Source organism: Scyliorhinus torazame, chromosome 4, assembly GCF_047496885.1.
Source record: "Scyliorhinus torazame isolate Kashiwa2021f chromosome 4, sScyTor2.1, whole genome shotgun sequence".
Taxonomy (NCBI): Eukaryota; Metazoa; Chordata; class Chondrichthyes; order Carcharhiniformes; family Scyliorhinidae; genus Scyliorhinus; species Scyliorhinus torazame.
The window spans coordinates 262,244,135-262,259,642 of record NC_092710.1 but is presented as its reverse complement, the minus strand read 5'-3'; the positions used below and the strand labels follow the sequence as shown (position 1 = coordinate 262,259,642).

The following is a 15,508-nucleotide window of genomic DNA, read 5'->3' as shown; positions in this document are numbered from 1 at the left end:
GTTTAGACATCTTTCTGTATATAGTCAGGTATAAGCATCCACACCTTAGTATTTAATTTTGTTTTTAAAAGAGGGGAGATGTCATAATATCCACGCATGTATATAATGAAGTGCAGACAGGCAGTGATTAACACACAGGATGACCAGTAAGCAAACAGCACAGTGCAGCCAATCACCAGACAGGACACCACCACTATAAAGCCAGAGGGCACTAGGTTTCCCGCTCTCTCTGGACCCAGCCACTGAGACAGTCAGAGTCCACGAGCTAGCACAGTGCAAACACCATGCGGTAGCTAGTAAGTCTGGTCAGGCTAGTGCAAGGTCTCCAGTCAGTTCAGTATAGTGTCAACCCACAGTTAAATATGTATGTTAGTTCTATCGTTCAATAAAACCGTGTTGGATCTTCTACAGTGTTAGAGGTCTGTTACTCGCATCGCTGCATCAAGTGCAGTCCACACCGAACCGACCTGCCTAACACATCAATATGAACTTGAAGCGTTAACTTTGTTTCTCGCACCCCCACAACCCAAAGATGTGCAGGGTAGGTGGATTGGCCATGCTAAATTGGCCCTTAATTGGAAAAAAATAATTGGGTATGCTAATTTTTTTTAAAAACTTTGTTTCTCTCTACACAGATGCTGCCAGGCCTGCTGAGTTGATCCAGCATTTTCTGTTTTTATTTCAGAATTCCAGCATCCACAGTATTTTGCTTTTATAAAACATATGATAATGGTTTATTTTGTGGCTGCTTCTGGGATCTTGCTGCATGTCTTAAATTGCAACAGCGATTACTCTTCAGTCATTGTATAAAATGACAATCTATCTATCTTTTTTCCTAAGGACAGTACAATCATAGAATTTACAGTGCAGAAGGAGGCCATTCGGCCCATCGAGTCTGCACCGGCTCTTGGAAAGAGCACCCTACCCAACGTCGACACCTCCACCCTATCCCCATAACCCAGTAATCCCACCCAAGACCAAGGGCAATTTTGGACACTAAGGGCAATTTATCATGGCCAATCCACCTAACCTGCACATCTTTGGACTGTGGGAGGAAACCGGAGCACCCGGAGGAAACCCACGCACACACGGGGAGGATGTGCAGACTCCGCACAGACAGTGACCCAAGCCGGAATCGAACCTGGGACCTGGAGCTGTGAAGCAATTGTGCTATCCACAATGCTACCGTGCTACCAAGCTACTTGAAAACTTCCAAGGCAGTCTTTTCCTTGATGAACTGCATTTAAAAGCTACTGGAGTGCTACAGTATAGAAAATTACTGGATAACTATGGTATAGCAAAGTAAACTGCCAGCAGTTGACAAATAACAACATTTGATATCCCTTGACAAGTTGAACAGCTCAACGATGCTGATAACTCAACATGTTGAAACAACACAGTCAAGAGAATTCTTTTTAGAATAACACTGTATCCGGGAGAGTGGGTAAGGTCCAAGAATAAAAAAAATTGGAGCTATCTTTAAAAGGTAGCATTCACACCAGGCACTGTCCACCTCAACAAAACAGATTCTAACCATCCCCTTTACTTCGATGCCAATAGGTCAAAATCCTGGAATGCCCTCTCCAAGAGCACTGTGGATCGAGATACACCACATGGCTGCAGCAGTTCAAGACTGTACATCACCACTTCATCAAGGGCAACTAGGAATAGGCCTTGCCAGCGATGATCACAACTCATGAATAAAGAAAATCCAAATCCTTAAGGTATATCAAAAACAGTAGTGGTCCACTATTTATTCCCTTTCATTTATTTTGCCATTATCATTTCAATCCATGGGTGATTAATGGACATGTATCTTTAAGTCAAGCAGGGGAGTGACACACTGGCAAGCACTTCTGTCTCACGACGTCGAGGACCCGGGATCGATCCCGCCCCGAGTCACTGTCCGTATGGAGTTTGCACATTCTCCCACAGCAATGTGATTGACTCTTAAATCCTCAGGAATGGGCAATAAATGCTGGCTCAGCCAGCGACACCCACATCCCCATGAACAAATTTTTTAAAATATCCTTGCACTGTCTATTTGCCTCCCATTTCCTTTCTCACTTCTTCGATGTACTTTATTATATTCAGCCTGATTCTCCCACGTATTACCATGCTGACATCTGTCATCACTTTTTCTGCTTTACCTACTCTTCAAATCCATAAACCAGAGAGCTCTGGCTTTGATTTTAACTCCCTTTCCCCCATATCAATATTAACAGTAAGAGGTCAGCATTCTAAACATCCCATGGAAACTATCACAGGTCCTAGCGTATAAGACAACTTTTAAAGTCTCCATAAAAGGGGTCAACCTATGCACGGAATAGAAAATGTGAACCTACGTGGGCGTAGGGGTTGCAATTTTGAAATATGAAAACTACAGAACATTGATAATTCATTACGGTAATGTGGTGTGGTTTATTCAATAAATGAATTGCACAAAGGTACCTTTAGCAGTTCGTCGGGCACTGGCATCAGTACTGGAGAAAGTAGGGTTTGTACCGTTGGGACAGCCTATATCTGAACCGTGCTGGGACCAGTGTTCTTGCAACTGCATAACATAGAACATATAGAACGATACAGCGCAGTACAGGCCCTTCGGCCCACGATGTTGCACCGAAACAAAAGCCATCTAACCTACACTATGCCATTATCATCCATATGTTTATCCAATAAACTTTTAAATGCCCTCAATGTTGGCGAGTTCACTACTGTTGCAGGTAGGGCATTCCACGGCCTCACTACTCTTTGCGTAAAGAACCTACCTCTGACCTCTGTCCTATATCTATTACCCCTCAGTTTAAAGCTATGTCCCCTCGTGCCAACCATTTCCATCCGCGGGAGAAGGCTCTCACTGTCCACCCTATCTAACCCCCTGATCATTTTGTATGCCTCTATCAAGTCTCCTCTTAACCTTCTTCTCGCTAACGAAAACAACCTCAAGTCCATCAGCCTTTCCTCATAAGATTTTCCCTCCATACCAGGCAACATCCTGGTAAATCTCCTCTGCACCCGCTCCAAAGCCTCACGTCCTTCCTATAATGCGGTGACCAGAACTGTACGCAATACTCCAAATGTGGCCGTCCCAGTTTTGTACAGCTGCAACATGACCTCCTGACTCCGGAACTCAATCCCTCTACCAATAAAGGCCAACACTCCATAGGCCTTCTTCACAACCCTATCAACCTGGGTGGCAACTTTCAGGGATCTATGTACATGGACACCTAGATCCCTCTGCTCATCCACACTTCCAAGAACTTTACCATTAGCCAAATATTCTGCATTCCTGTTATTCCTTCCAAAGTGAATCACCTCACACTTCTCTACATTAAACTCCATTTGCCACCTCTCAGCCCAGCTCTGCAGCTTATCTATATCCCTCTGTAACCTGCTACATCCTTCCACACTATCGACACCACCACCCACTTTAGTATCGTCTGAAAATTTACTCACCCACCCTTCTGCGCCTTCCTCTAGGTCATTGATAAAAATGACAAACAGCAACGGCCCCAGAACAGATCCTTGTGGTACGCCACTTGTAACTGAACTCCATTCTGAACATTTCCCATCAACCACCACCCTCTGTCTTCTTTCAGCTAGCCAATTTCTGATCCACATCTCTAAATCACCCTCAATCCCCAGCCTCCGTATTTTCTGCAATAGCCTACCGTGGGGAACCTTATCAAACGCTTTGCTGAAATCCATATACACATCAACTGCTCTACCCTCGTCTACCTGTTCAGTCACCTTCTCAAAGAACTCGATAAGGTTTGTGAGGCATGACCTACCCTTCACAAAGCCATGCTGACTATCCCTGATCATATTATTCCTATCTAGATGATTATAAATCTTGTCTCTTATAATCCCCTCCAAGACTTTACCCACTACAGACGTGAGGCTCACCGGTCTATAGTTGCCGGGGTTGCCTCTGCTCCCCTTTTTGAACAAAGGGACCACATTTGCTATTCTCCAGTCCTCTGGCACTATTCCTGTAGCCAATGATGACATAAAAATCAAAGCCAAAGGTCCAGCAATCACTTCCCTGGCCTCCCAGAGAATCCTAGGATAAATCCCATCAGGCCCCGGGGACTTATCTATTTTCAGCCTGTCCAGAATTGCCAACACCTCTTCCCTACGTACCTCAATGCCATCTATTCTAATAGCCTGGGTCTCAGCATTCTCCTCCACAACATTATCTTTTTCCTGAGTGAATACTGACGAAAAATATTCATTTAGTACCTGGCCTATCTCATCAGACTCCACACACAACTTCCCATCCCTGTCCTTGACTGGTCCTACTCTTACCCTAGTCATTCGCTTATTCCTGACATACCTATAGAAAGCTTTTGGGTTTTCCTTGATCCTACCTGCCAAATACTTCTCATGTCCCCTCCTTGCTCGTCTTAGCTCTCTCTTTAGATCTCTCCTCGCTACCTTGTAACTATCCAACGCCCCAACTGAAACTTCACACCTCATCTTCACATAGGCCTCCTTCTTCCTCTTAACAAGAGATTCCACTTCTTTGGTAAACCACGGTTCCCTCGCTCTACGCCTTCCTCCCTGCCTGACCGGTACATACTTATCAAGAACACGCAGTAGCTGATCCTTGAACAAGCTCCACTTATCCAGTGTGCCCAACACTTGCAGCCTACTTCTCCACCTTATCCCCCCCCCCCCCCCCCCAAGTAACGTCTAATGGCATCATAATTGCCCTTCCCCCAGCTATAACTCTTGCCCTGCTCCTGTGAAGGTCTCCCAGAAATCACTAACGCACCGCTCCCACTGAAATCGACTGGCCTGCTCCTGCAAAGATGTTGAGTAGGTTGTGCCTGTATGCATTGGGATTTACAAGAATGAGAGGTGACCTTATTGAGGGGATAGATGCGGAGAGGCTGTTTCCCCTTGTGGGAGAGTCTAGGACCAGAGGGCATAAACTCAGAGTAAGGGGTCATCCATTTAAGACAGTGATGAGGAGAAATAACTTCTCTCAAGAGGGTGAATCTGTGCAATTCTTTATCGCAGAGAACTATAAAAGCTGGGTCATTATGTTCAAGGCTAAGATGGACAGAATTTTAATCAGTAAGGGAATCAAGGGTTAGAGGGATATGGTGGGAAAGTGGAGTTGAGGATGATCACATCAGATCAGTCATGATCTCACTGAATGACAAACCAGATTTGATGGGCTGAATGGCTTCTTCTGCTCCTACATTTTATGGTCAAAGTGTTTTAAAACCATCAAATTTATTGTCTTCGGCATTCGAGACAAAAAAAAAATCATCACATTAATTCCGAGTTACTTTGGCCATGGTGTCATCATAAGGATCCAACTCTAAATCAGATGGGGTGCTTTTACTTTCAACATCGTGCCTCCACAAAAAAATCAGCTTCTCCCCCTCCTCCCCCATTCCATTGAATTGGATATTCCGCATTTTTTGTGAAAGTTTTTTCCTCTATCCTTCAGCACAATCCGGATCTTTGAATGGCTTGTTCCTCGCACACATCCATAGACTCTGTTTCTTTAATATATATATATTATATTCTTTCATGGGATGTGGGCATCACTGGCAACGCTTGGATTTGTTGCCCATCCCCAATTCTATTGAACTTAGTCACTTACTAGGCCATTTCAGAGGGTAGTTAGTGAGACAACCACATTGATGTGGATCTCGAGTCCCATGTCAGCAAGATCATGTACGAACAGCAGGTTTCCTGCCCCAAAGGATACTAGAAAGCTAGATGTGTTTTTACGACAATTGATGATAGTTTTATGGAAGATTTTTTTATTTGAATGTAAATTCCACCATCTGCCACGGTGGGATTGGAACCCATGTCTCCAGAATATTAGCCTTGGCCTCTGCATTATTAATCCAATACATTAAGACTACACCACTGTCTCCCCATCGAATGATTGCAATGTGGGTGTTCATTTCTTCGTAAACATCTCTTGATTTCATCAGGTATAATGGATCTGAAAATGGCTCACACTACTGAGCTGCCTTCTTTACATAGGTCACCAGGGTGACTATTCCGGACATTATTGAGCCCCACCTTCACTCCATCCTCATCCATCCACGGTACGGTAGCACAGTGGTTAGCAGTGTTGCTTCACAGCACCATAGGTCCCAGGTTCGATTCCCGGCTTGGTTCACTGTGCAGAGTCTGCACGTTCTCCCTGTGTCTGCATGGGTTTCCTCCGGGTGCTCCGGTTTCCTCCCACAAGTTCCAAAAGACATGCTGTTAGGTAAATGGTACATTCTGAATTCTCCCTCAGTGTACCGGAACAGACGCCAGAGTGTGGCAACGAGGGGTTTTTCACAGTAACTTCATTGCAGTGTCATTCCATAGATCAGTTGCTGGACATATTGAAATTCATGGGCATTTCATCCATGTTGTCGATATGGCTGAATGGATAATCATATTTTAGCTGCTATCTGATGATAATTGCTCGAAACTAGCAATCTTTGCATTAAAATATTTTGGTAGTCTGAGTGATCTTTGTCTTCTGCCATGAGATTAAATTGTTTAATTCCATAAAGTGGATACAACTAGCTGTTGGTCTTAAATGTTTGCTGGACTCAGCGTTTGATTGGGCCCACTTAAGTGCATATATGGGCACTGCATTTCTGATGATGGTTTAACTATTCCAATGATTTGCGAGGACCCACTCCGACACATGCTTTTCAAGATCAGGTCAGTGGCTGATCCTTGTTCTGATGGCACATTTCATCTTCACCAGCTTCAGGGCCTACTTCTTCAATTCACATACCAGCTTTCCACTTGCACCGAATCCCCTCACTGCTGCACGGTTATTTGACATGTTAACAAAATTTATGACTTTTAGCTTGAAAGTAGCTTCGTACTTCACTACTTTTGCTAGCGGACCGATTGTATTTGTCACTCGCCATGCCATGCATGGTCTGCTATGTTTCGGCATGTCTTGAAACTCCCACACATCATCTTTCAAAATCAGCCCATCTCACCTGCTTGATCCATGCACCAACTTATAGTATAAGGCAAGTAAAAGATATACTCCCGGGGTGAAACTTGAGGCCAACTACCAACGCAAGTAAAGCATTCAGTAGCTATGGGGTGGGACTGATTTATACTCAGGGTACATGCAAAAGTATGAAAAAAATGAGGCTGTGTTTTACGTTGTAATGTATCGTACTATTGAATTAGGGACAGAAAGTGAACAAAATTAACATAAGCAAAAGTAATGGAGAAATTAAAACACAAAAGAGAGACAAATCCCCAAGATCAGATGGTTTCCATTCCAGAGACACTGAGGCCCTAACTACAATCTTCCAATTCGGAAATCGTACCTTTAAATTGAAAAATTGTGCTTGTATCGCTGCTACTAAAATGACATCGAAACAAACCTGTTGGACTTTAACCTGGTGTTGTAAAACTTCTTACTGTGCTCACCCCAGACCAACGCCGGCATCTCCACATCATGACTAAAATAACTGAGAGAGATTGTGGAAACATAGACCAAGTAACCTAGCATTTGTTGTTAGAAAAATGTGATGGGTCTATAATAACTTCATTACAGTCTTAATGTAAGCCTACTTGTGACACAAATAAAGATTATTATTATTCGTGGTTGGAAGGATATCTATGCATACTATTTTCCATGGACTTCCTGAGAATATTTTATTAAGTGATTGTCATCTGAAACTGATGGATTTGAAGGCAAATGATTGACTTGGCTAGTAAACTGGCTGAACTGCAGAGAACAGAGTCGGAATCAAGGGTGGGTACTCTAATAGGCAGGATGTGACTAGTGGTGTCCCACAACAACCAGACTTTCATTTCACTGCCATCTAAGAAACTACAGGCCTGTCATGAAGAAACTGAGAGTATAAGTTACAACCATATCAAAGAACAAAGAACAAAGAAAAGTACAGCACAGGCCCTTCGGCCCTCCAAGCCCGTGCCGACCATGCTGCCCGTCTAAACTAAAATCTTCTACACTTCCTGGGTCCGTATCTCTCTAATCCCATCCTATTCATGTATTTGTCAAGATGCCCCTTAAATGTCACGATCATCCCTGCTTCCACCACCTCCTCCGGCAGCAAGTTCCAGGCACCCACTGCCCTCGGAGTAAAAAACTTGCCTCGTACATCTCCTCTAAACCTTGCCCCTCGCACCTTAAACCTATGCCCCCTAGTAATTGACCCCTCTACCCTGGGAAAAAGTCTCTGACTATCCACTCTGTCTATGCCCCTCATAATTTTGTAGACCTCTATCAGGTCGCCCCTCAACCTCCGTCATTCCAGTGAGAACAAACCGAGTTTATTCAACCGCTCCTCATAGCTAATGCCCTCCATACCAGGCAACATCCTGGTAAATCTCTTCTGCACCCTCTCTAAAGCCTCCACATTCTTCTGGTAATGTGGCGACCAGAATTGAACACTATACTCCAAGTGTGGCCTAACTGAGGTTCTATACAGCTGCAACATGACTTGCCAATTCTTATACTCAAACTCAGTGCCCCGGCCAATGAAGGCAGGCATGCTGTATGCCTTATTGACTACCTTCTCCGTCTGTGTTGCCCCTTTCAGTGACCTGTGGACTTGTACATCTAGATCTCTCTGATTTTCAATACTCTTGAGTGTTCTACCATTCACTGTATATTCCCTACCTGCATTAGACCTTCCAAAATGCATTACCTCACATTTCCGGATTAAACTCCATCTGCCATCTCTCCGCGCAAGTCTCCAAACAATCTAAATCCTGCTCTATCCTCTGACAGTCCTCATCGCTATCCGCAATTCCACCAACCTGTGTGTCGTCTGCAAACTTACTAATCAGACCAGTTACATTTTCCTGCAAATCATTTATATATACTATGAACAGCAAAGGTCCCAGCACTGATCCCTGAGGAACACCACTAGTCACAGCCCTCCAATTAGAAAAGCACCCTCCCATTGCTACTCTCTGCCTTCTATGACCTAACCAGTTCTGTATCCACCTTGCCAGCTCACCCCTGATCCCGTGTGACTTCACCTTTTGTACCAGTCTACCATGAGGGACCTTGTCAAAGGCCTTACTGAAGTCCATATAGACAACATCCACTGCCCTACCTGCATCAATCATCTTTGTGACCTCTTATTTTTACCTTCAACTGTATCTAATCTTTGCATGCATGAGAGTTTGTGTGTGATGCCATATTTTAAATTCCAGGGCAAGTTTGTGATAATAAATAATCTCTATTGTTGCTGCTGGAAATTAGAGGGTAAGAAAACACACCTCTCCTACACAAACAGACTGAGCAAGGGCAGTGAACGGAAACAAATTCTGTCTGTGGCAGAAAAGGAATGCTGCCACAGGGTGTACCCCCGAATCAACTATTTTGTTTTGGATAGGACGTGGTTGGCGGGGGTGGTCGGTTCGGAGCACTTGGCAATTGTGGTTTCAGATCATGCGCCGCATTGGATAGACTTGCAGGTGATTGTGGGGGGGGTCCCGCAGTGGAGGTTAGATGTGGGGCTGTTGGCAAATGGGGATGTTTGTGAGCGGGTGAGGGCTGCTATTCGGGGATATGTGGAGCTGAATGACAGGGGTACGGTTTCGGCCGCCACGCTATGGGAGACACTGAAGGCAGTAGTAAGGGGGAGTTTATTACAATGCGGGCACAGAGAGATAAGACGGAGCGGGCAGAGATGGCAAGGTTAGTGGAGGGAGCTGGCGGGGTTAGTGAAGGAGATTTTGCAGGTGGATAGGAGGTATTCGGAGGCCCTGGAGATGTTGAGGATGCGACAGAAACTTCCGATGGAGTTTGGGCTGATAACCACGGGTAAGGCGGTAGGGTAGTTGAGGAAAGCTAAATAGGTACGTGGAAAAGGCAAGTTGAATGTTGACGCATCAATTGAGGAAGCAGGAGGCGGCGAGGGAGTTCAGAAAGGTGAAGGATTAGGGTGGGGGGGGGCAGTGGGGGGGAAGAGAGACAGGGTCTTGGATCCAGTGGGGGTGAATAGGGTGTTCGGGGACTTTGATAAGAAATTCTACTTATCGGAGCCCATGGCTGCGGTGGAGGGTTTGAGAAGTTTTTTGGAGGGGTTGCAGGTCCCTGGGGTAGGAGGACCTGGTGGAGGGATTGGGAGCCCTCATTGGGCTGGTGGAGGTTGTGCAGGACATGGGGGAGATGCAGGCGGGGAAAGCCCCGGGCCCAAAAGGGTTTCCAGTGGAATTTTACAAAACGTTTTCAGGGGACTTGGTGCTCCTGCTGGTAAGAGTGTTAAATGAGGCGAGGGAGCTGGGGGTGCTATCCCCCACATTATCGCAGGCCTTGATATCTTTAATTTTAAAGAGGGATAAGGATTCCGGAGCAGTGTAGGTCTTATAGGCCAATTTCACTGTTAAATGTGGATGCCAAGTTGTTGGCCAAGATCTTGGCCTCAAGGATTGAGGACTGTGTGCCAGGGGTGATAGGGGAGGACCAGACGGGGTTTGTTAAGGGGAGGCATTTGTCGACCAACATCAGGCAGTTGTTGAATATTATAATGATGCTCCGGAGGGACGAAGTGTGGAGGTGGTGGTGGCCATGGATGGGGAGGCCTTCGACCGGGTGGAGTGGGACTACCTGTGGGAGGTGCTGGGCGATTTGGGTTTGGGCAAGGATTTGTGGATTGGGTCCGGTTGTTCTACCGGGCGCCGATAGCGAGTGTACGAACGAACCGGGTGAATTCAGAATATTTCAGGCTGCACTGAGAAATGAGGCAGGGATGCCCACTTTCCCCATTGCTCTTTGAATTGGCTATAGAGCCCTTGGCAATGGCACTGAGAGTGCCAAGGGACTGGCGGGGGGAGCACAGGGTCTCGCTTTACGTGGACGATCTGCTGCTCTACATTTCAAACCCTTTGGAAGGTATTGGGGGGTATTCTGGGTATATTCGAGGAGTTTGGTCGTTTTTTGGAATATAGACTGAGTACGGAGAAGAGCGAGGTTTTTCCGATTCAAGTGAGGGGGCAGGAGAAGAGGCTGGGGGTGTTGCCGTTTAGACTAGTGGGGGTGTTGCCGTTTAGACTAGTGGGGGCGAGCTTTCATCTTTTCGTATTCAGGTGGCGCGGGGATGGAAGCAATTGCACAAGATGAATCTGGCGTGGTTGCTGGAACAGATGAAAGGGAATTTCAGGAGGTGGGATGTGCTGTCGCTGGCAGGACAGGTGCAATCCGTGAAGATGATGGTCCTCCCACGGTTCTTGTTTGTGTTCTAGAATCTCCCGATCTTCATTCCTAAGGCTTTTTTTAGGAGGGTGAATGCACTGATTTCAGGGTTTGTTTGGGCAGGCAAGGCCCCGCGGGTGAAGAAGGTGCTGCTGGAATATGTTCGAAGGGTGGGTGGGTTACATCTCTCGGTTTGGGCACCGATTTGCAGGAATCATAGGTTTGCTCCGGGGGGGGCTGGATGGGGGGTATCGGGGGTGGCGACGGGCGAGGATTGAGCGGTTTGGTGACCTATTTGTTGGGGCAGCTTTCCGAGCTTGGAGGGGTTGGTGGAGGAATTTGAGTTGCCCATTGTGAATGGATTCCAGTATTTGCAGGTGAGGGATTTTGTCCGGAAGCAGGTACCATCCTTTCCTCACCTGCTGCCCCAGGGTCTACAGGACAAGATGGTGTAAAAAACAGGGGTAGGTGAGGGTATAGAATCTTGAATTTGCTGTGCAGGAGGAGGCCATCGAGTCTGCACCGGCCCTTACGAAGAGCACCCTACTGAAGCCCACCTATCTACCCTATCCCCGCAACCCCCATTGAACATGTTTTGGACACTAAGGGCAATTTAGCATGGCCAATCCACCTAACCTGCACGTCTGTGGACTGTGGGAGGAAACCGGAGCACCCGGAGGAACCCCACGCAGACACGGGGAGAACGTGCAGACTCCGCACAGACAGTGACCCAGCCGGGAATCGAAACTGGGACCCTGGAACCGTAAAGCAACTGTGCTAACCACTATGCTGCCGTGCTGCCCTAAAGTGTCGGAAATTGATAAGGAGTTAATGGATTGGGAGGGAGCCCCGATAGGGGTAATTAAGCGTAAGTGGGAGGGAGGTGGAGGCTGGGGTGTGGGAGGAAGCTTTGATGGTGAACGCGTCCTCATCATGTGTAAGGTGTTCCACAGGGCACATATTACTGTGGCCAGGATGAGCAGGGTTTTTGAAGGGGTGGAGGATAGGTGTGGGCAGTGCGTGGGTTGGCCCACGAATCATGTCCACATATTTTGGGCCTGTCCGAAGCTTGGGGGATTTAGGCAGGGGTTTGCCAACGTGGTGTCAGAGGTCTTGAAGATAAAGGTGGTCCCGAGTAAGGAAATGGCCATCAATGGAGTGTCAGAAGACCCGTGGGTGAGAGAGGCCGATGTCTTGGCCTTTGCCTCCCTGGTAGCCCAGTGACGCATCTTATTAGAATAGAGGGACTCGGGGCCGGCAAAACCAGAGGTGTGGATGAGTCACTTGGCAGAGTTTGTTTGGCTGGAGAAGATAAAGTTCGCCTTGGGATGGTCTGAGGAGGGGATTGCCCAGAGGTGGCAGCCGTTCATCAACTTCTTTGATGTTAAGATGTCGGGGAGGGGAATATTGGGGAGCAGGAGGCGGGATGGTGGGGTGTTAGGTATTTAGTTGGTTTGACTATTTGCAGCCCTGTTGGCTTGTTTTGTTTGATGGTTGTGTTTGATGTGTAAATATATAAATGCCTCAATAAAATATTTTTCAAAACAAAATAAAAGGCATGCCGCATGATTTTACAAGACCAAAAAAAGGGCACATATCTATTTAAGCAGCTTGTCACTCTTCAAAGTAAGGTGAAGAACCAGCTGACAACTTGTTTCAAGGCCTTTTTCAATGCTACAGTGTAACTATTCAATAATGGTCCAAGCCTGACAATTTTCCTTTTCTCCACTAGGAAAAGTACTTAACTCTACTCAGTAACTTGATAGCTTTTTAGTCAAGATCAGGAAATTTTCATGTGGGAAATCAGATGCGAGCCCATTTCATACCACACCAATTGTACTGACCATAGGTTAGCATAGTGGTGATCCGCAGGTCCCCTGCTCATTTCACTGAGCCTTATGGTCTTGCACTTTCCTCTTCAGTTGTTCATCAGAGCTCCCCATTTTCAACTTCAATTTTCCATGGTTTCCCATTGTCATCCTCAATTTCCCATGTTGTCCCATTGCCAGCCTCATCATATGCTTAAATGAAACACAAGTCCTCATTCTGAAAGAATCTCCACCTGTAAGCAGTTGGTACCCTTGAGGTTGCAAGCTCTTCTACCATCACCAATTAAAATGTTCTGGTTCTGCCGTTGGCTATGATGTGTAACCCTGAGCATGCAACCCATACCAGGGGAGACTCGTAGAAGAGCATGATAGTTAATGTGTTTAATTTCTACACTTCCAATAGATCTATGAAAATGACGCAGCAATAAAATTATAAACTTTACCCTTCTAAACTTGTATCTGAAGAGATAATTCCACAGTGTAATGATAACTGAAGAAGCACTTTTGATCAATTAGCCATCAACTTGCTGCAGTATTAATAGTACTGTTAACAATTGTGATGATCAAAGACAATCACACAACACAAATCTTTTTAGCTCAAGTAAGCTATTTACTATAACATCAGTACCAAGACATGGAGAGGGTCTGAAGTAAGAGGGAAGATTAGATATGCTGGGGCTGTTTTCCTTGGAGCAGTGAAGGTTTAGAGGTGACCTGATAAAGATTTGCATAGACGGGTATAAATGGGGTTGAAAGGAAGGCACTTTTTCTATTAGTAGAGGGGTCAATAGCCAGGGGGCATAGGTTTATGGTAAGAGGTAGAAAAAGGCTAAGAGAGTTGAGGAGAAACGTTTTCATCCAGAGGGTGGTGGGAGTCTGGAACTCATTATTCGAAAGGGTGGCTGAGTCAGAAACTTTCCTGACATTTAAAAGTATTTAGATATTCACTAGAGGCTCTTGAAAATGGGATTAGTGTAGTCAGATCTTTGTTAATCGAACTGGACACAATGGACCAAATGGCCTCCTTCTGTGCTGGAAGCATCTATATGAATCTATGAAATAAGCCTGGGAGTGAGACCAGGCTTTTCTGGTCTGAAATATTACTGAATCAAAGAAGATAATGCCATTTGTTATCCCTTTAACAGCCATAACTAAATTAAGCTGTATTTAAAAATATGCAGGTATATATATTATATATATATATACACATACACACACATACAAATATATAGATGCATGCTTCTATGTATTTTGTATTCTACTTAAAATTATTGCACACATTAAGCTGTACCACGACTGACGGGTTGTAAAATTTCCACATATGTGTCAGGCTTACACATGGATTGAAGAAAAACGTCACTGCAGATTTATACAATAAACCATGCCAAAATATTTCTGTAAGACCTAAAAGAAAAATATGAAAAATTGAAAAGTGTCACCCACTCTGTAATACTGTTCTTGACACCACCTTGTTGAATTTAAATCTGCAACATTGAATGTTACTTTCAATAAATAACCTTAAGTAATGAAGTAAAGCTGTACGTGCTGGCGTGTCAAATAATTACTCGCGAAGCAGAGTAAATAGTGTTACTATTGTAATTAGTAATTAACTGGAGTAACAGCCTCAAGAAAAAACAATAACTGTACTTTAGTTATCACCATATGTCAGGGTTGTTTTTTGAGTGGACCCCTAATATCATCTGGCGAATGTTGTGTGCAGCAACTGTTTCACTGGATTTACACAAAATCAATGCGGGGTCGGCTGGTTATTTTACAAGCTCCAATAACGATTATTGATCCACCCATCTGCACATGACCAGCTTTAATTCTCCGGTTAAATAAGAGATGGAAGGAAGGCCCAGAACTGAGCTTTCCTCCTGCTCCGAAAGAGTAAAGCGGGAGTTCAGGCCCCAGCGGACAACCACACACGGGGATCTGACAGCAAAACGGCCCACGATGTTGCTGATGCTCAGTACCTTCGTCATACTTTAGTCCGCGGACATTTCTGTGCCTGGCCATGCTGCTCACAGCTCACCGGCGCCGTATGTTTGCGGTTTACTCGAGGTGATGGGAATTTTAGGCCGCCACCGTCGCCATGTTGCCGGACAACGCAACGCGCCCCGCCCCCTGCCCCGCGCCCTGCCCCGCGCCCCGCCCCCTAACCTTGCTCGTGCGCGCGCGCGCGCTGACACCCCTGCGGCCGTCACCCGTTACGCACGCGCACTGAAGCCCCTCCCTGTCTCCCGTTCCGGCTCCTCGCTTAGCGCACGCGCAAAGATACCCCCCGGACACTATCCACCCGCTCCCCATCTCTCCCGCCGTCTGGCCGTGGGGTAGTGGAATGCTGTGGACCGCGCGCGTGCACAGACGGCACGATCGCGCCTTTCCCCCCCCCCCCCCCGGGGGCAGTGACTGTGAGTGACAGCTGCCAGGGCGCGCGCGCGTGATGCTGGCTGCTCAATAAGCAGCAATTCGGACGTGGCATTCACAATGAACGGGATGTGGT

General features: G+C 46.1%; 1 protein-coding gene across 2 annotated transcripts in view; it reads right to left on the bottom strand.

Annotated features, from left to right (window-relative positions):
- hbs1l (HBS1-like translational GTPase) overlaps positions 1–15,135 on the bottom strand; it is a 264,743-nt gene extending 249,608 nt beyond the window's left edge. For both annotated transcript variants that reach the window (XM_072499712.1, XM_072499713.1), the window contains exon 1: positions 14,979–15,135. In XM_072499712.1, coding sequence (XP_072355813.1) covers positions 14,979–15,021 — 43 coding nt within the window. In that variant the 5' untranslated portion in view covers positions 15,022–15,135. The remainder of the gene's footprint in view (positions 1–14,978) is intronic.
- Between the last annotated feature and the right edge of the window lie 373 nt (positions 15,136–15,508).